At 59.4% G+C, this 18,888-nt stretch overlaps 1 protein-coding gene across 2 annotated transcripts in view; it reads left to right on the forward strand.

Moving 5' to 3' along the window:
- Positions 1–18,888, forward strand: part of PLEKHA6 (pleckstrin homology domain containing A6) — a 56,392-nt gene that overhangs the window by 34,263 nt on the left and 3,241 nt on the right. Inside the window, exons 7-22 of one of the 2 annotated variants that reach the window (XM_058039664.1) lie at positions 2,444–2,559; positions 3,016–3,513; positions 4,149–4,638; positions 5,408–5,494; positions 6,098–6,151; positions 8,677–8,757; positions 10,549–10,617; positions 10,907–10,987; positions 11,644–11,793; positions 12,041–12,136; positions 13,421–13,532; positions 13,643–13,782; positions 14,701–14,847; positions 17,098–17,224; positions 17,322–17,410; positions 18,668–18,865. In XM_058039664.1, the coding sequence (XP_057895647.1) occupies positions 2,444–2,559; positions 3,016–3,513; positions 4,149–4,638; positions 5,408–5,494; positions 6,098–6,151; positions 8,677–8,757; positions 10,549–10,617; positions 10,907–10,987; positions 11,644–11,793; positions 12,041–12,136; positions 13,421–13,532; positions 13,643–13,782; positions 14,701–14,847; positions 17,098–17,224; positions 17,322–17,410; positions 18,668–18,865 (2,535 nt within the window). The remainder of the gene's footprint in view (positions 1–2,443; positions 2,560–3,015; positions 3,514–4,148; positions 4,639–5,407; positions 5,495–6,097; positions 6,152–8,676; positions 8,758–10,548; positions 10,618–10,906; positions 10,988–11,643; positions 11,794–12,040; positions 12,137–13,420; positions 13,533–13,642; positions 13,783–14,700; positions 14,848–17,097; positions 17,225–17,321; positions 17,411–18,667; positions 18,866–18,888) is intronic. The other variant, XM_058039665.1, reaches the window with a different exon arrangement.

Consider the following 18,888-nt stretch of genomic DNA (forward strand, 5'->3'; position numbering starts at 1 on the left):
CCAACAAGGAGGGAGCTGCCACCAGTGGAGAGGGGAGCAGGGAGAGGTGACAGCAGCTGCTGCTCCCCCACATCCATCCCTGGCGCTTCCCTGGCGCTTTTTGGGCACCTTTGGCATCACCAGGCGCTGTCCCTAACCCAGCTGCTCATGGTCACAGGTCACTGTCACGCTCTCTTGTTGACCCCAGTGTGCCCTCCCCGTGTCCAGAACCAGGGCTGGGCTCCCCACAGGACATTCCCGAGGTCTTCCCAGTCTAAGGGAGGGATCTGTGGAGCTGCCCCCACCTTAAACCTGAATTTAGGCTCAGCTGAGCAGGGTTTAGAGGGGAGGGATGGCATGGGGTCTGCCCTGTGCCCGTGCCCACACTGGTGTCACCTTCTGTGACATGGGGGTGTCCAGGGAAGGGTTTGGAGAATCCTGAGGGAACTTGAAAGGGTTTGTAGGAATCTGGAAAGGATTTGGAGAGTCCTGAGGGAACTGGGAAGGGTTTGGAGAGTCCTGAGGGAGTGGGAAGGGTTTGGAGAGTCCTGAGGGAGCTGGGAAGGGTTTGGAGAAATCTGGAAAGGGTTTAGAGAATCCTGAGGGAGCTGGGAAGGGTCTGAGGGAGCTGGGAAGGGTTTGGAGAGTCATGAGGGAGCTGAGAAGGTTTGGAGAGTCCTGAGGGAGCTGAGAAGGTTTGGAGAGTCCTGAGGGAGCTGGGAAGGGTTTGGAGAGTCCTGAGGGAGCTGGGCAGGGGCTCAGCCTGGAGCAAAGGAGGCTCAGGGGGAATTTCTGGCTCTGCACAACTCCTGCCAGGAGGGCACAGCCGGGGGGGATTTGGGATCTTATCCCAGGGAACAGGGACAGGAGGAGAGGGAACGGCCTCAGGCTGGGCTGGGGAGGCTCAGGTTGGACATGAGCAGGAATTTCCTCATGGAAAGGGCTGGAAGGGGCTGCCCAGGGGGGTTTGGAGCGCCCATCCCTGGAGGTGGCACCTGGAGGTGGCACTGAGTGCTCAGGGTGGGGATGGGGCACAGCTGGGACTCGATGATCCCACAGGGATTTTCCAGCCTCAGTAATTCCACGATTCTGTGAAATCCCTGTTCCCTGGCACTGATGAGGGAAAACCTCTCAAAGCTGCGGCCCACGCCCCAAGCTCTGCAGTTCCAGGGCTTGGGAGAACAGTTTTGCCCAGGGAAGGGCAGAGGGGTTCCCACCCCACTCCCACTGACCCCGTGTCTGTGTTTCCTCCTCCTCCTCCTCCTCCTCCCTCGGCGGGTGAGGATGCCAGGACAGGAGGGGTTTCTTGGTGCCACCACCACGCCAGCACCCAGCCACCAGCACCTAGGTAGAGTGTTCCACCTTGTCGTGTTTGTGGTGCATGCAGAGGCTGAGGGACCCCGGGCTCGCTCTGCTCCCCGCTCCCGCTAATCCCAGGGATGGATCCCTTCGATTTCCCCTCTTGCTGTGCCTGCAGAGCTTCCAGAACTGCATGGGGAGGGCTCAGGAGGTGACCCCAGCTGGGCACGGTGGCTGCATGCTCTGGGCAGGATGGAAACTCAAGGGAGGGGTTTAATCACACTTAATTTTTCTTAATTTGTTTTAGTTCTTTGGTTTTGTTTTGTTTTTAAGAGATTGAACCCTTGAAATCCTTTCAGGAGGAGAACTCCGCTTCCTCCCTTTCTTCTTCCTATCTTTTCTTCCTCCTCGCTTTCCCCCACCCCTTTCCACAGGGGGAAGGTGGAAGCTTCAGAAAGGCTCTCAAATAAAGGCTCCTTCCAGCACGTTCTGGGCGGAGAACGAGCACCAACATCTTGGATCAAAACTGAGCCTTTTCCTCCCACAAATATTTCCTGGGCTGAGAAACCACCTTCCCCCTCACCCTGCATGGACGATGCTCCTCCGGTGCTGCTGCTCTTGCTGGGACCCTTTGCCACCCAATATTGGGGTGCTGCTTCTTTTGGGGGGTGGGGGTTGATCCCAAAAAATTCCTGTGAGTGACTCCAGCCGAGCCCCTTGGCCACCTCAATATTGGGGCGCTGTTCCTCTTGGAGAGTGGGGGCTGATCCCAAATAATCCCTGTGAGTAACTCCAAGGGGGATAAAACCCCACCATGAGGGGCCTGCAGGGCTTTCCCCCTGCACCCAGAGGGGAAGGAGCACTGCTGGCAGCCCCTGGTTTGCCGCCCCAATATTGGGGTGCTGCTCCTCTTGGGGGCATCCCAAAAAAATCCTTGTGAGTGACTCCAAGGGGGATAAAACCCCTCTGTGAGGGGCCTGCAGAGCTTTCCCCCCGCACACAGAGGGGAGGCAGCGCTGCTGGAGCACGGGATGGGGTGCCAGGCTGGAAGCAGAGCTCTCACCCCCTGTCTGTGTCCCCCTCCCCGTTCTGTGCCCCACAGGTGACGGTGTGCTGGGTGCAGGAGCTGCCGGCGGGTAACGGGCAGTCCCTGTCTCCTCCCCAGGCCGAGCACGCCGGCATCCGCACCTACTTCTTCAGCGCCGAGAACACGGAGGAGCAGGAGTCCTGGATCCAGGCCATGGGCGAGGCTGCCCGCGTGCAGATCCCGCCGAGCCAGAGGTCAGTGCCAGAGCAGTGCCCAGAGCTCATGGGGACATGGTGCCATCCTTGCCCAGTGCCACCACACTGTCCAAATCTCCTGGGGACACGGTGCTGTCCTTGCCCAGTGCCACAGCACTGTCCAGATCTCCTGGGGATATGGTGCCCTCCATGCCTGGGGACGTTTTGGGGTGTAAGGGACACTCTGGAGATGGGAACTGTGGGAGCTGTGACTCCACAGAGCTCAGGGAGGGACAGAGCAGACCCAGATGTCAGTGCCACCACACTGCCCAGCCCTCCTGGTGACACGGTGCCCTCCATGCCTGGGGACATTTGGGGGTGTGAGGGACACTCTGGAGAAGGGAACTGTGGGAGCTGTGACCCTGCATGGCTCAGGGAGGGACAGAGCATCCCCGGCCACCCCAGGGGCACTGCCAGGCCTTGGTGACCCCTCTAGTGCTGTCTCGGCTCCCCCAGGCACGAGAAGCCAGACTCGGAGAACATCCCCCCCAGCAAACACCACCACCACCACCACTGCAACGCCGCCCACCGCGAGCACCCCAAGGCCGAGCCCGACACCAAGACCCGCGGGGAGGGCGACGGCCGCGGCTCCGAGAAGATGGAGCGGAAGCCGTCGGAGCGGCCGGACGCCAAGAAGGATCCTCTGGCCAAAACCAACGGCCTGGTTGGGCAGGAGCCGCCCTCGGAGCCGGGCAGTCCCTACCCCGAGGGGCCGCGGGGGCCGGCGAGCGCCGAGCGGCCGGCTCAGCCCAACGGGTGGCCGTACCCCTCGCCCAGCCGGCCCGGCAGCACCGCCTTCCCCCCGGCGGGTGACGGTGACAGCGGGGCCCAGCGCCGCGGCGTCGCCCCCAGGTCCCACCCCGAGAAGGTGGCCCAGCGCAAGAGCTCCATGACGCAGCTGCAGCAGTGGGTGAACTCGCGCCGCGCCACCGCGGCCCCCGAGGAGCTGCGCAGGTGAGGGTGCGCCAGGGGGCTCCTTTGATCCGGGGTTGGTCCCTCTGGGAATGTTCTGCCCCTTTCCGACTGGTTGGTGGCCTCATGGTGGTCAGAAAATGTCGTTTTTCTCTCATTTTTTCTTTCTCTCCGTTTTTCTTTCTCTCCCCGTGCCAGCTTAAAGCTGGATGTGGGACATCTCAAAAAGGGGTGGGTTGTAAAGGGGCGTCCCTGGGAGGAGGGAGGCCAGGATGGAGAAGCCACCACAGGGTTCTTTGGAGAAGGGATACAAGGACAGGAAACCACCAGAGGACCTCTGGGATGAGGGAACCACCTCAGTGTCCCTGCAGGAGGGATTGAGGAGAGGAGTCTGCCATGAGACCCCAGAAAGGAGGAATTCCATAAGGGGAAGCTCCCACAGAACCCCTGGCCAGAGGAGTTCCATGAGAGAAGGCTCCCATGGAGCCTCTAGCAGGAGAAATTCCATCAGGGGAAGCTCCCACAGAGCCCATGGCAGGAGAAATTCCATGAGCATGGGACCCCTGGCAGGACAAATGCCACCCATCCAGCATTCCACCTCCTCTCAGGCTGTCCTTGCCCACCTTGGGCGCTGCCCACCCCTAGCCTGGCTCTCACCTCTCTCTCCCCCTCTCCAGCCCCACCAGGTTTTACCCCGTGTCCCGCCGGGTGCCCGATTACTACTCACCCTACTCAGCGCAGTACCCCGAGGAGTACCAGTACTACCCGCCGGGCGTGCGCCCCGACAGCATCTGCTCCATGCCCGCCTTCGACCGCGTCAGCCCGCCGTGGGCGCTGGAGGACAAACGCCACTCCTTCCGCAACGGGGCTCCCTTCCACGCCGCCTTCGGCCGCCAGGACGTCCCGCTGTGGCTGCCGGCGCCCTCCAGGCCGCCCAGCTACCTGGACGAGGTGGACGCGGCGTCGGGCTCGCTGCGGAGGATGTCGCTGCAGCCGCGCTCGCGCTCGGTGCCGCGCTCGCCCAGCCAGGGCTCCTACGGCCGCGCCAGGGTTTACTCGCCCGTGCGCTCGCCCAGCGCCCGCTTCGAGCGGCTGCCGCCCCGCGGGGACGAGATTTACGCCGACCCCGCCACGTTCGTGATGCGCAGGTCCATCAGCTCGCCCAAGGTGGGTGCCTGTGGGGTGGGGTGGGGTGGGGAGTTGGGGCAGGGGTGTGGCTGTGTCGCGGTTGTGTCCCCTCTGTGCGCACAGCCTGGCTGCAAAGTGACATCGAGCTTGTGGGTTGGGGCAGAGGAGGGGTTTGGGGTCTTTGTTGGTGTCCTGGAAAGGTTCCCTGGTTGTGTTTGTTGGATGGGATGGGATCCGTGGGATGGGATGGGATCTATGGGATGGGATCCGTGGGATGGGATCTGTGGGATGGGATTCATGGGATGGAATGGGATCCATGGGATGGGATGGAATCCGTGGGATGGGATTCATGGGATGGGATCCATGGGATGGGATCCATGGGATAGGATGAGATGGGATCCATAGGATGGGATGGGACCCATGGGATGGGATCCATGGGATGGGATCCATGGGATGGGATGGGATGGGATGGGATCCGTGGGAAGGGATTGGATGGGATCGATGGGATATGGTGTTCTTAGACGAAATTATGTGGAGCTTTTAGAGGAAAACTGTGATTTTGTCAGTGGTTTTTGGAGGCAAACCTTGGAGGAAAACCCTGATTTTGCTAGGGGGTTTTTGGGGAAAACCCTGATTTTGCCATGAGGTTTTGGAGGAAAATCCCAGATTTGCCAGTAGTTTTTGGAGGAAAACTTTTGGGAGCCCAAGATGTGCTCCCGAGCAGGGAGCGCTGCCCCAGTTCCTCTCCTGTGCTTTCTCCCCGTGTCCCGTGTCCCTGATTTTGGGCTGGGCTCCCCTCTCTCCACAGTATGATTACCTGGGTGACAGGCGGCCCGTCCCGGCCGGGATGTACCCCTACCACTTCCCGGCGTCCCCCACCATCCACGACAAGATGGTACGTACCTGCTGTCCCCTGGGGGTGACACTGTGACAGGGGACACGGACCCCACCCCGGGGACGTGCGGCAGTTTGGGGGGTCCTCACTGCGGTGGCCGAGGAGGAACCAGTGCACTGCAGGGGCAGAGCTGGGCCTTCCATTGGTGTCTCCGCTCCCTCCCGGCCATTCCCAAAGGAAGGTCCCTCTGTAGCAGTGGGACACCCTTGGGTGCTCCCTGGCTGCGTCCAAACCTCTCCCGCTCTGCTTCCTCACATCTGGCCACAGCTGCTTTGTTCTCCTGCCTCTTGTCCCCTCCCGGAGCTGGAGGGTGACGCCAGGAGGTCCCCACAGATCCCAAAACCCTGGGATGGGACCGCCAGAGGAGGGAGAAGCCTGAATTTCACCACAGCCTGCCCATGCCGCCCATCCATCCCCGCAGCCAGAGGCAGGGTCTCCCTAGGAATAACAAAATAAATAAGAAATAAAATGCCCAAGAGTCTGCAGGGCACATTCCCAGCAGCATTCCAGGCCCGGGGGCCATTCCATAGGCTCCCCCCTAACCGCTTTGCTTCTTCTTTTATGTGTTTTGCTGCTCGTTTCTTGCCTGCTGGCTCCTGGTAGGATGAACTTTTAGACCTTCAGTTGCAAAGAAACCTAGAATATTTGGACCAGCAGGTAGGCGGAGCTGGCTGCCAGCCTCACCTCACCGGCTGCTTCTCGTCCCCTCTCCTGTGTGCCCTGTGTCCCTGTCCCCTGCTGCCATCCATCCTCACTGGCATCCCAGCAGCATCCCAGCAGCACCAGTTGTCTCTTTTTTAAATTATTTTTTTTTTTAGTTTGGCTTCTTCCATCCTCTGCATCCGTAGGGCCGCTCATCGCTCTGCAGGGAAACCGGCCCCCCAAAATTCTGTCTGGTTTTCTGGGGGGAGTTTTGGGGCACATTCCAGCATTTCTGGGGGTTCTCCTGGAGCTCAGGGGGTGCAGCAGCTCTGGAACGCCCCAGGTTGGTGCTGGGCACCTGCGTGGTGCCAGCGTGGCCATGGTGTCCCCAAGGTTGGCACCCTTTGCCCAAGGGGTGGCAGGTGGCCAGTGGGGACGTGGTCGTGGTGATGTGGTGGCCCCTCGGGGGTGAAAGGTTTGGTGAAGGTGGGCACCAAAAGCCAGCAGTGCTCAGGTGGTTCTGGAGAGGTTTTTGGTGGAAAATCTTGGGTTCGCCAGGGTTTTTGGAGGGCAACCCTGATTTTGAATGGGGTTTTTGGAGGAAAATCTTGGAGGAAAACCCTGATTTTGCCAGCAATTCCTAGAGGAAAACCCTGGTTTTGCTAGAGTTTTATTGAGGAAAACCCTGGAAGGAAAACCATGATTTTGAATGCGGAATTTGGAAGAAAATCCTGGAGGAAAAACTTTGATTTCGAATGGAGTTTTTGGAGCAGAATCTTAGAGGAAAACTGTGATTTTGCCAGGGGTTTTGGAGGAAAACCCTGATTTTGACAGCAATTTTTAGAGGAAAACCCTGATTTTGACAGGGGTTTTGGAGGAAAACCCTGATTTTGACAGAGGGACTATGGAGGAAAATCCTGGATTTGCCAGTAATGGTGGTTTTTGGAGGAAACCTTAATTTAGCCTGTGGTTTATGGAGGAAACCTTAATTTTGCCAGTGGTATTTTGGAGAAAAACCCTGATTTTGCATGGGGTTTTTGGAGGAAAACCCTGTAACGAAAGCCACGATTTTGTGTGGTGCTTTTGGAGAAAAACCCTGATTTTTGCCAGCGATTTTTGGAGGAAATCTGCACCGACTCCATGCCAGGAACACGGAGAGGGGGATCCAGTGACGCATCCAGGCAGCGCCTGAAGTCTCAGCCGGGCACAGGAGCTGCAGCCAGGCTGGCACAGAGGGAGCCGCTCCCTGCGCGATCCCATTTGGCCGCAAATCTCCCCATGGCCGCCATCCGCGTCCGCCTTGGAGCGGGGCCAGGAGCTCCCGCTGCAATAAAAGCTCCCCGTGCTGCCTCTGCAGGGCTCCTTAAAACGCTCCCTAAAAAGGTTTGGCATCTCCTCCTCCTCCTCTCGCCGCGGGCTCTGGAGAGGTTAATTCGGAGCGACGCTGTCAGGGCCTCTTTTCAAACGTCCTCCTGCTCTGTTTGCGCTCTCCTTCCTCGCCCACGCCCCAGCAGGGTTTGGTGACAAAGTGTTGTCACCTTTGGGGTTTCAGCCGTCCCAGGGCTTCCCTGCTCAGGGCTTGGGGCTCTGGGATGAGCTCCAGTGCTGGTGGCTTGAGTGGCTTTGTCACCTGGCACCCAGGGAGCTGTGGAGTGGGGACAGTGGGGTGGCACAGACAGCGGGGATGTGCCATTCCCAGTGCCACCTGGAAAAGGGGGCACTGATGTCCCCAACCCCACAGACCATGCCATTCCCGGTGCCACCTGGGAAAGGGGACGCTGATGTCCCCAACTCCACAGACTGTGCTAGGCAGCAGGGATGTGCCATTCCCGGTGCCACCTGGAAAAGGGGACGCTGATGTCCCCAGCCCCACAGACCATGCCATTCCTGGTGCCACCTGGGAAAGGGGACACTGATGTCCCCAACCCCACAGACCATGCCATTCCCGGTGCCACCTGGAAAAGGGGACACTGCTGTCCCCAACTCCACAGACTGTGCCAGGCAGCAGGGATGTGCCATTCCCGGTGCCACCTGGAAAAGGGGACAGTGCTGTCCCCAACCCCACAGACCGTGCCTGGAAGCAGGGATGTGCCATTCCTGGTGCCACCTGGGAAAGGGGACGCTGATGTCCCCAGCCCCACAGACCATGCCATTCCCAGTGCCACCTGGGAAAGGGGACAGTGCTGTCCCCAACCCCAGCTGTCTGTCACCTCCCCAGCACCCAGCAGGGCCGTGTCTGGGCACAGAGCCATGGGGCAGTGCCAGGACCTGTCCGTGTGTCCGTCTGTGTGCCGGGCCACGCCGCTGCCGTCCCTGTCCGAGCTCGTGTCCGTCTGTGCCATCCGCTCTGAGTTTTATCCGTGTTTTCCCCCCAAAAAAAGTGCACTAAAAGGAACAACAGCAGCGCAAGGCCACAGCTGGAGCCCCTGTGCCACCTCAGGAGGTGGCACTTTGCATCCTGACGGCTCCTGGAGCGGTGACCGCTGGCACGGGCGCGTGTCCCCGCTGACCTGTGCCCTTTCCTTCCCTGTGTGCCGCAGATGAGCGAGAGCGAGACCCTCATCACTATGGTGAACAGGATGGTGGAGACCTCCTCCCCTAGGGCCCAGCTCTACATGCAAGTAAGGCTCCGGCCACCGGGCCCCGCATGGCTCGTGCCTGGCGGCCACCCGGGGTCACCTCCTGCCACCCGGGCTCACCTCCTGCCATCGCCACTCGCGCAGCGGCCGCGGCGTCCGGCACATCCCGCTCTCGCCCTCACTGCTCCATCCCAGGCTTTGCTGATCCATCCATGAGCCATCCCAAGCTGGCAAATCCTCGTGCTGGGCAGCGCGAGGTGGGCATGGAGATGCCCTCGGGGACCCTCGGGGACACATCCAGCCCCGGGCACTCTCGGAGCTGTCCTGGGGACTCTTGGGGGCAGAGATGCTCCTGGGGACCCTTGGGGACGGAGATGCCCCGTGGACTCTTGAGGACGGAGCTGTCCCAGGGACTCTCAGATGGAGCTGTCCCAGGGGACTTTTGGGGACAGAGATGCCTCGGGGGACCCTTGGGGACAGAGCCAGCCCCGGGGACTCTCGGACGGAGCTGTCCCGGGGGACTTTTGGGGACAGAGATGCTCCTGGGGACCCTTGGGGACAGCCCCAGCCCCAGGGACTCTCGGACGGAGCTGTCCCAGGGACTCTCATATCTGTCCTGGGGACTCTTGGGGACAGAGCCACCCCAGGGACCTTTGGGGACAGCCCCAGCCCCGGGGACTCTCAGAGCCGCCCTGGAGGACTCTTGGGGACAGAGTCAACCCCGGGGACTCTTGGGGACAGAACCAGACCCGGGGACTCTTGGAGCTGTCCCGGGGATTCTTGGGGACAGAACCAGACGCGGGGACTCTTGGAGCTGTCCCGGGGATTCTTGGGGACAGAGCCACCCCAGGGACTCTCGGACAGAGCCGCCCCCGGACACGCAGGGCTTGGTTCATCCTTATTTCTCAAGGAGCAGTTATGGGGTGACAGGAAGGCAGCTCTTAAACACACGGAATAATTCCTGAGTCAGGGACAATGAACGGCCTTTCTCCCCTACCGGAGGTTCTTTCTGTCCCCAGCGCTGGGACATCCCGGCAGTGACACATGGCCTGAGCCCCCCCGGTGCCACCCAGCCCGGGTTGTGCTGCCCTGGGCGCTTCCCGGATGGGATTTTCCAACAAAACGGCTCCGGTTTGCATCTGCTGCCAGCAGGGATGTGCTGCGGGGTGAATGCGGGGATGCTGCTCCGCCTGGCCGGGCTCCCTGCCCCGAGGCCGCCTCATCCCGATCCGGCCGGCTCTGCCTCCGTCCCCTCGGGCATTTCCCAGATCCGGATCCATTTGCATCCTCCCGGAGCTTTCAGCGGCTCCAAAGCGCCCTCTCCGCTTTCTAGCAATACCCATCCCCTCCTGCCTATCTGCTGCCTTTCATCTCCGGCTCCCCGAGGCAGCTAATTGCCGAAGGTCCCATTAGTAATTGAGATTTCCAGGAAAGGAAAATGACTCACGGAGGAGCCGGGGCGGGGGTAAACAGGCCCTGCTGCTGCTTTATCGGTGCTCCCACTCCCGCCGAGGTGGAATTACAGCTCAATCTCGCTGCCTTTTGTTTCTCCCCGCCGCCGGAATGGTGCTGCTGGTTAATGATTCACGAGGCAGCTCCTCGAACTCCTTTGCGCGGAGCTTTTCCCCTGCGTCGTTCCCGCTGGGAATGGGCAGGGGAGAGGCTGTGGCTTCATCCCGGTGGTTCCCCATTGATGGGGAGCATCCGTGGCTCCGGGGCTCGGCTGCTGCCTCCTTTTCCCGGCTCGCAGGGAGGGCAGAGGGGGCTGGGGGCTGCCTCCCCTTCCCTGGGCACCCCATGGAGAGCCACGCTCATGCCACGCTCTGCTTGCAGGTGACGCCGTTCCCGGAGCCCTACAGGGACGCCCTGCACCCCTACAAGATCAGCGAGCAGGACACCGATGTAAGAGCCAGTCCTGTCCCCTCTGTGTGTCCCCTGTCCTCGTATTCCTGTCACTTTGTGCCCCTCAGGGATAAATCTTCCTGATTTTCAGCCTTCTCCCACCTCCCAGTTTGTGCCCATGTCACCCCAAAATCCCTGCAATGACAGCAGGAGTTTGGAAGCCCCCCCAAGGCCATAAATCCCATAAATCCCATAAATCCCATAAATCCCATAAATCCCATCAGTCCTGGCTGCATCCCGGTGGGATTCTCATGCTCTCCCCCCTTTCTCTTCCCCCCTCCCGGCGCAGAAGCTGCTGGGGAAGCTCTGCGAGCAGAACAAGGTGCTGCGGGAGCAGGAGAGGCTGGTGCAGCAGCTCCGCGCTGAGAAGGTACCTGGTGGCACCTCAGGTGGCCACGTGGGGACCTGGTGGTGGCATCTGAGTGGTGAGGAAGGGATGGCACCATGGGAGGGCTTGGGGTGAACCTGGACGTCCAGGTGTGTGTGTCACCTGTCACCCTTAACCTGGACACTCAGGTGTGTGTGTCACCTGTCACCCTTAACCTGGACACTCAGGTGTGTGTGCCCCCTGTCACCTTTAACCTGGACACTTAGGTGTGTGTGCCCCCTGTCACCTTTAACCTGGACATCCAGGTGTGTCCCCTGTCACCCTGAACCTGGACATCCAGGTGTGTTCTCTGTCACCCTGGACATCCAGGTGTGAGTGTCACCTGTCACTCCTTAGCATGGGCATCCAGGTGTGTGTGTCCCCTGCCACACCTGAACCAGCTCAGAATGTCCCCTGCCACCCCTGAACCAGGTCAGAATGTGCCCTGCCACCCCTGAACCAGGTGAGCGGGTCCCCTGCCACCCCTGGCTTGAAGGGACATTAAAAACCTCTCATTCCACCCTTGAACCGCTATCCCAAGTTCTCCAACCTGGCTTTGGATCCTTCCAGGGATGTGGCAGCCACAGCTTGGGGACATTTCTGAGCTGGGGGTGTGTCACTGAGCAGCCAGGACCTCGTGGCTCCGTCTGTCCCCACAGGAGAGCCTGGAGAGTGCCCTGATGGGGACCCACCAGGAGCTGGAGATGTTCGGGAGCCAGCCCGCCTACCCGGAGAAGCTGCTGCACAAGAAGGAATCGCTGCAGAACCAGCTCATCAACATCAGGGTGGAGCTGTCCCAGGCCAGCACGGTAACGGATTCAGGTCCCTTTTGTCCCTTTTGTCCCTTCCTGGTTGGGAAACTGCAGGGAATTCCCCTTGGCTGCCTGGGGACAAAGCGAATTTGTCACCCTCCAGGTGCCACCTCAGCTCCTGGTTCTGTCTCTGCCCTGCCCCAGGCACCTCAGGGCTTGTCCCCTCTGCTGTCACCCCCTCCCCAGCTCGGGGGTCTGTGCTGGGTGACAAAGACCCCCCTGGTCCCCCCCTCTGTCCCCTCAGGCCCTGGCAAACAGCACGGCCGAGTACGAGAGCCTGGAGAGCGAAGTGTCCACCCTGCACGACGACCTCTGGGAGCAGCTCAACCTGGACATCCAGGTGTGTGTGTCACCTGTCACCTTTAACCTGGACACTCAGGTGTGTGTGTCCCCCTGTCATCCCTGAACCTGGACATCCAGGTGTGTGTGTGTCCTCTGACACCCTTAACCTGACATCCAAGTGTGTGTGTCACCCCTAAACCTGGACATCCAGGTGAGAGGGTCACCTGTCACCTTTAACCTGGACACTCAGGTGTGTGTGTCCCCCTGTCACTCCTGAACCTGGGCATCCAGGTGTGTGTGTGTCCCCTGCCACCCTTAACCTGACATCCAGGCATGTGTGTCACCCCTAAACCTGGACATCCAGGTGAGAGTCACCTGTCACCCTTAACCTGGGTATCCAGGTGAGAGGGTCACCTGTCACCCTTAATCTGGACATCCAGGTGTTTATGTCCCCATGCCACCCGTAAACCTGGACATCCAGGTGTGTGTGTCACCTGCCACCCTTTAACCTGGACATCCAGGTGTGTGTGTCCCCCTGTCACCTTTAACCTGGACATCCAGGTGTGTGTGTCACCTGCCACTCTTTAACCTGGACATCCAGGTTTGTGTGTCCCCTGTCACTCCTAACCTGGACATCCAGGTGTGTGTGTGTCACCTGCCACCCTTTAACCTGGACATCCAGGTGTGTGTGTCCCCTGTCACTCCTAACCTGGACATCCAGGTGTGTGTGTCCCCCTGTCACTCCTAACCTGGACATCCAGGTGTGTGTGTCCCCCTGTCACCTTTAACCTGGACATCCAGGTTTGTGTGTCCCCCTGTCACTCCTAACCTGGACATCCAGGTGTGTGTGTGTCCCCCTGTCACCCTGAACCTGGACATCCAGGTGTGTGTGTCCCCTGTCACCCTTAACCTGGACATCCAGGTGTGTGTGTCCCCTGTCACTCCTAACCTGGACATCCAGGTGTGTGTGTCCCCCTGTCACCTTTAACCTGGACATCCAGGTGTGTGTGTCCCCTGTCCCTGGACACCCATGTGCCCTGCCACCCCTGGTGTCCCCAAGGAGATGAAACCCCCCTGTCCCCCCACCCGCGGGTTCTCCATGCCCAGCCCTCACGTCCAGCTTTGGCCACCTGGGTGCCATCGAGGGGGACAGCCCAGAGTCCCCACAGCCACCGCAGCCCTGCTGGGCTCTGGGGAGCAGATGCAGGGACTCCAGCAGGACAAAACCCTGGATGTGGCCCCAGTCAGCTCCTGTGGTTGGGTTTGGGGCTGGATTCTGCCCAGTTCGGGGTTGGCACCGGTGCCCTGGCACCCCTCTGAGCTCTGCCTCTCCCCCATCCAGAACGAGATGCTCAACCGGCAGATCCAGAGGGAGATCTGGCGGATCCAGGACGTGATGGAGGGGCTGAGGAAGAACAACCCCTCCCGAGGCACCGACACGGCCAAGCACCGAGGTGAGGGGGGCTGGCCCTGCAGGGGGTGTCCCCAATGGGCTCCTGCTCAGCGGGGTGAAAACCTTAATTATTATCTTATAATTATCTTTAATTATCTCATTCCTCCGCAGCGGCCCTGGGCCCCTCGGGCACGTACAGCTCCAACAGCCCTGCCAGCCCGCTGAGCTCTGCCAGCCTCACCAGCCCCCTGAGCCCCTTCTCCCTCATCTCCGGCTCCCAGGGATCGCCCACCAAGCCCGGCCCTGGCGAGGTCAGTGACCCTGGGTGTCCCCTCTTTGTCACCAGGGGGGAATGGCGGCCCTGGCAAGGTCAGTGACCCTGGGTGTCCCCTCTTTGTCACCAGGGGGGAATGGCAGCCCTGGTAAGGTCAGTGACCCCGGGTGTCCCCTCTTTGTCACCAGGGGGGGGTGACAAAGAGATCCCCTCTTTGTCACCACGGAGCTGCCTCCCCTCGTGGCTCTGCCTGGGGACAGCAGTTTGGTGGCACGGACGGGTCCTGGTGTCACCTGGTGACTTTGGGGTCTGTGTGTGACAGTGGGCACAGGGGTCTTAGGATGAGGGAAGAGACGAGGAGCTGACTCCATGTTTCAGAAGGCTTGATTTATTATTTTATGATAGATATTATTATGTATTGATATATTATATTATGATATATATTATTATATATTGATATATTATATTATGATATATATTATTATATTATTATGTATATTATATTATTGTGATAAATATTGTTACATTTATTATATATATTATATTAAAACTGTACTAAAAGAATAGAAGAAAGGATTTCATCACAAGCCTAGCTAAGAATAGAATAAGAAAGAACGATAACAAAGCTGACTGTGATTGGCCATTAATTAGAAACAACCACATGAGGCCAATCCCAGATGCACCTGTTGCATCCCACAGCAGCAGATAATCAATGTTTACATTTTGTTCCTGAGGCCTCTCGGCTTCTCAGGGGGAGAAATCTTAAAGAAAGGATTTTTCCCAAAGGATGCGTGTGACAGGGGACAAGCAGCAGGATGTGGCGCGCCGAGAGGGACCCTCTGGAGTCACTCCCTCTCCTCCATCCCTTCCTCCAGGACGCTCCTGTGTGTTTCTCTCTCTTTTCTAACTCTCTGTTCCTTCTCCGCTCTCACGCCTCGCGCTCTGCCCGCCCCAGGAGCCGGGCCCGCCTCGACCTCCCCTCCCCAAGTCCTACGTGCCCCTGGAGGCTCCTCCGGCCGTTCCTCCGCTCCCCAGCGAGAGCCGCCTCTGGCCCTACCCCGCCTCGCCCTCCTGGCACCAAGGAGAGGCCAAGCGGGGACAGGTACCGAACCCTGCCTCCCCTTCCTCCTCCTCCTCCTCCTCCTCGGGGCATGGAAGGCGCTGGGGTGAGGCAGGAGCTGGAGCTGCCCACCCCGAATCCACAGGGACAGCGTGGAGGTGGCACTTGGTGCAGGGACAGCTCTGTGTCTTGCCCTGCCACACCCCTGGTGTCCCCAGCAGGTCACCAGGGACAGGGATTGTCCCCTCCTCCTCCTCCTCCTCATGGCATGGAAGGCGCTGGGGTGGGACAGGAGCTGGAGCTGCCCACCCCGAATCCACAGGGACAGTGTGGAGGTGGCACTTGGCGCTCTGTGTCCTCCCCTGCCACACCCCTGGTGTCCCCAGCAGGTCACCATGCCCTGTACGCGCTCAGGACAGGGATTGTCCCTTCCTCCTCTTCCTCCTCATGGCATGGAAGGTGCTGGGGTGAGGCAGGAGCTGGAGCTGCCCACCCCGAATCCACAGGGACAGCGTGGAGGTGGCACTTGGCACAGTGGAGGTGGCACTTGGCACAGGGACAGCGTGGAGGTGGCACTTGGCGCAGGGACAACTCTGAGTCCTGCCGTGCCACACCCCTGGTGTCCCCAGGGTCTCCACACCCTGTGTGCACTCAGGACAGGGATTGTCCCCTCCTCCTCCTCCTCCTTGTCCTCCTCTTCATGGAGAAGTTGTCCCTGGTTGTCCCTGGTTGTCCCTGGTTGTCCCCTCTGCTTTGCTCTGCCTCTGTCACTGTCCTTCCGTGTCACTCTGAGCCCCAGCTCCAGGGCAGAGCTGGATTTGGGAATTCCCGGTGACACCTCAGCTGTGTGTGGGGACGCAGGTGACACGAGTGTCCTCGTGGCCAGGGGTGGGGCTGTGTGGCCGTGGAACAGCAGTGGCTGTGCCGAGCTGGGAAGGGGCACAGTGCCAGCACAGTGGTGGCTGTGTCATCCCGGGGTGTCAGGGTGAATTTAGGGGGACACGCTGGGCTGCTGGCCCTGGTGTGCCACCCCTCTGTCACCCCAGCAGTTCTCAAGGGATGCAAGAGGGGAAGGACCCCAGAAATGTCCCTTTGCTGGCCCTGTGTGACCCCATGGGCACGGGGTGCAGTGGGGGCCCAGCACAGAGCCACGATGTCCCTGTCCCCAGCTCCTGGAGAGGCTGTGGAGGGATTGTCACCCTGTCCCTCATTGTGGGGACAGCAGTGTGTGCCCAGCCCTTACTGGATTTTGGGGTGCTCTGGTCCCTCATGGCCACTGTCTGTCCATGGAGCGTGACCATGGTCTGGCTGTCACCCCAAGAGCAGCTGGAGTGACAAAGCTGTCCGTGTGTCCCTGATCTGTCACCCCAAGAGCAGCAGGTGTCACCTTTGTGTGTGTCCCCTGTCACCCCAAGAGCAGCAGGTGTCACCTTTGTGTGTGTCCCTGATCTGTCACCCCAAGAGCAGCAGGTGTCCACTGTCTGTCTGTCACCCCAACGGCAGTGGGCATCCCCTGTCCGTGTGTCCCCTGTCTGTCACCCCAAGAGCAGCAGGTGTTAACTTTGTGTCCCCTGTCTGTCACCCCAAGAGCAGCAGGCGTCCCCTGTCTGTGTGTCCCTGATCTGTCACCCCAAGAGCAGCAGGTGTTACCTTTGTGTCCCCTGTCTGTCACCCCAAGAGCAGTGGATGTCCCCTGTCTGTGTGTCCCTGATCTGTCACCCCAAGAGCAGTGGATGTCCCCTGTCCGTGTGTCCCTGATCTGTCACCCCTAGAGCAGCAGGCATCCCCTGTCCGTGTGTCCCCTGTCTGTCACCTTTGTGTGTGTCCCCTGTCACCCCAAGAGCAGTGGGTGTCCCCTGTGTGTCCCCTGTCTGTCACCCCAAGAGCAGCAGGTGTCCCCTGTCCGTGTGTCCCTGATCTGTCACCCCAAGAGAAGAGGGTGTCCCCTGTGTGTCCCTGATCTGTCACCCCAAGAGCAGCAGGTGTTACCTTTGTGTACCCTATCACCCCAAGAGCAGTGGGTGTCCCCTGTCTGTGTGTCCCTGATCTGTCACCCCAAGAGCAGCAGGTGTCCCCTGTCCGTGTGTCCCCTGTCACCCCAAGAGCAGCAGGTGTCCCCTGTGTGTCCCTGATCTGTCACCCCAAGAGCAGCAGGTGTCCCCTGTGTGTCCCTGATCTGTCACCCCAAGAGCAGTGGGTGTCCCCTGTGTGTCCCTGATCTGTCACCCCAAGAGCAGCAGGTGTCCCCAGGCAGGCCCGGCTCTCACTGGGGACCTTTTCCCCCCTGCACAGCCCAAACCAGGCCTGGAGCAGAGCAAGAAGGAGCCCCCCCGGCCCAGCCCCCCTGGCCCCACGCCCGAGGGGCTCCCTCAGACCCGCCCGGAGCACGACGGTGACAAACAGGCGGCACTCAACAAGGGTACGGCATGGCGACACCCGGGGGTGGCACTGGGGATGGCACTGGGACCCCGCCCAGGTCCCCAAGGGCTCATCCCGGTCTCGTGGTGTCCCCACAGTGGGAATCGTCCCCCCCAGGACCAAATCTCCGGCGGAGGAGGAGGCGGTGCCCAGGAGGAACGGGCTGGCCAACGGGCTCGGCTCTCGGGTACGGATGGGCTGGGGGCACTGAGGGGGGCCATGCTGGAACCTGGGGACAGGAGGGTGGCTCCAGGTGTCACCAGCCACTGTCAGAACTCTGCACATCCAGAGTTGCCCAGGATCCCGTCAGGGGGCTCAGAGAGCCTGGCACGCAGCCCAGAACACCTGGGGATTTGGTTTTGATCCCGGGAGCAAGTTACCAGCTTTGTATGAGGACCTGAAAGCCACACAGGTTTGAATGGTAATAATAAAATAATCACAGGGTGAAAATGTCGATTTTAGCGTTTTTGGTATGGGGGTTATGGGGACAAGATGGAGGAACTTGGGCATGTCCAGCCTTTCTTCTTCTTCTTCTTGATCTCCATTTTCTGCAGTGATGGTGGCACTTTGGGATTGGTTTAGAGTAGAAGTGCACTGTCTAACACAGGTGATGGGTATTAGAAAGTAATTGTAAATATGTTATATTTAGAATAGAGGCTTACTGTCTAACATAGCTGATGGGTATTGGAAAGTAATTACAAATGTGTTATATTTACAATAGAAGTGCACTGTCTAACATAGCTGATGGGTATTGGAAAGTAATTATAAATGTGTTATATTTACAATAGAAGCTCACTGTCTAACATTGGTGATGGGTACTGGGAATTAAGTGTAAATATGTTATACGGAGTTTGTAGTATAAAAAGGCAGAGTGCCTGTGGCTGCCCTGCTGAGCAGACCTCGGCTGGGCAGAAAGAAAATTTCTTTCTTAATTCCTAATACCTATCACCTGTGTTAGACAGTGCACTTCTACTCTAAACCAATCCCAAAGTGCCACCATCACTGCAGAAAATGGAGAACAAGAAGAAGAAGAAGAAAGGCTGGACATGCCCAAGTTCCTCCATCTTGTCCCCATAACCCCCATACCAAAAATCCTAAAATCTACATTTTCACCCTGTGATTATTTTATTATTACACCATTCAAACCTGTGTGGCTTTCAGGTCCTCATACAAAGCTGGTAACTTGCTCCAGGGGTCAAAATCAAATCCCCAGGTGCTCTGGGCTGTGTGCCCGGGTCTGGGGTCCTCAGTAACTCTGGACACCCAGAGGGATGTGTTGAGTTCCGACAGGGAGTGACATCCCGAGAGTGACATCCTCGGGGTGACATCCTCGGGGTGACATCCCGGGCGTCGCAGACATCCCAGCGGCTCACGGCAGAGTGGGGTGGCACTGGGAGGATGTGTGTGACCATGTGTGTGACCATGAGGTTGCACTCGTCCCCAGGAGAGACCCAAGAGCGCCGTGTTCGCCACCGAGACCAAGGTGAAGATGAGCGTGGAGGAGCAGATCGACCGCATGAAGCGCCACCAGAGCGGCTCCATGAAGGAGAAGCGGCGCAGCCTGCAGCTCCCCAGCCCACAGCAGCTCCCCGGCCCCCAGCCCGACACCCCCGGCACCAAAACCCCCTCGTCCTACAAGGTGGTGAGTCCCTGAGCCCGCGGGGA

Source organism: Melospiza georgiana, chromosome 23 (assembly GCF_028018845.1).
Source record: "Melospiza georgiana isolate bMelGeo1 chromosome 23, bMelGeo1.pri, whole genome shotgun sequence".
Taxonomy (NCBI): domain Eukaryota; kingdom Metazoa; phylum Chordata; class Aves; order Passeriformes; family Passerellidae; genus Melospiza; species Melospiza georgiana.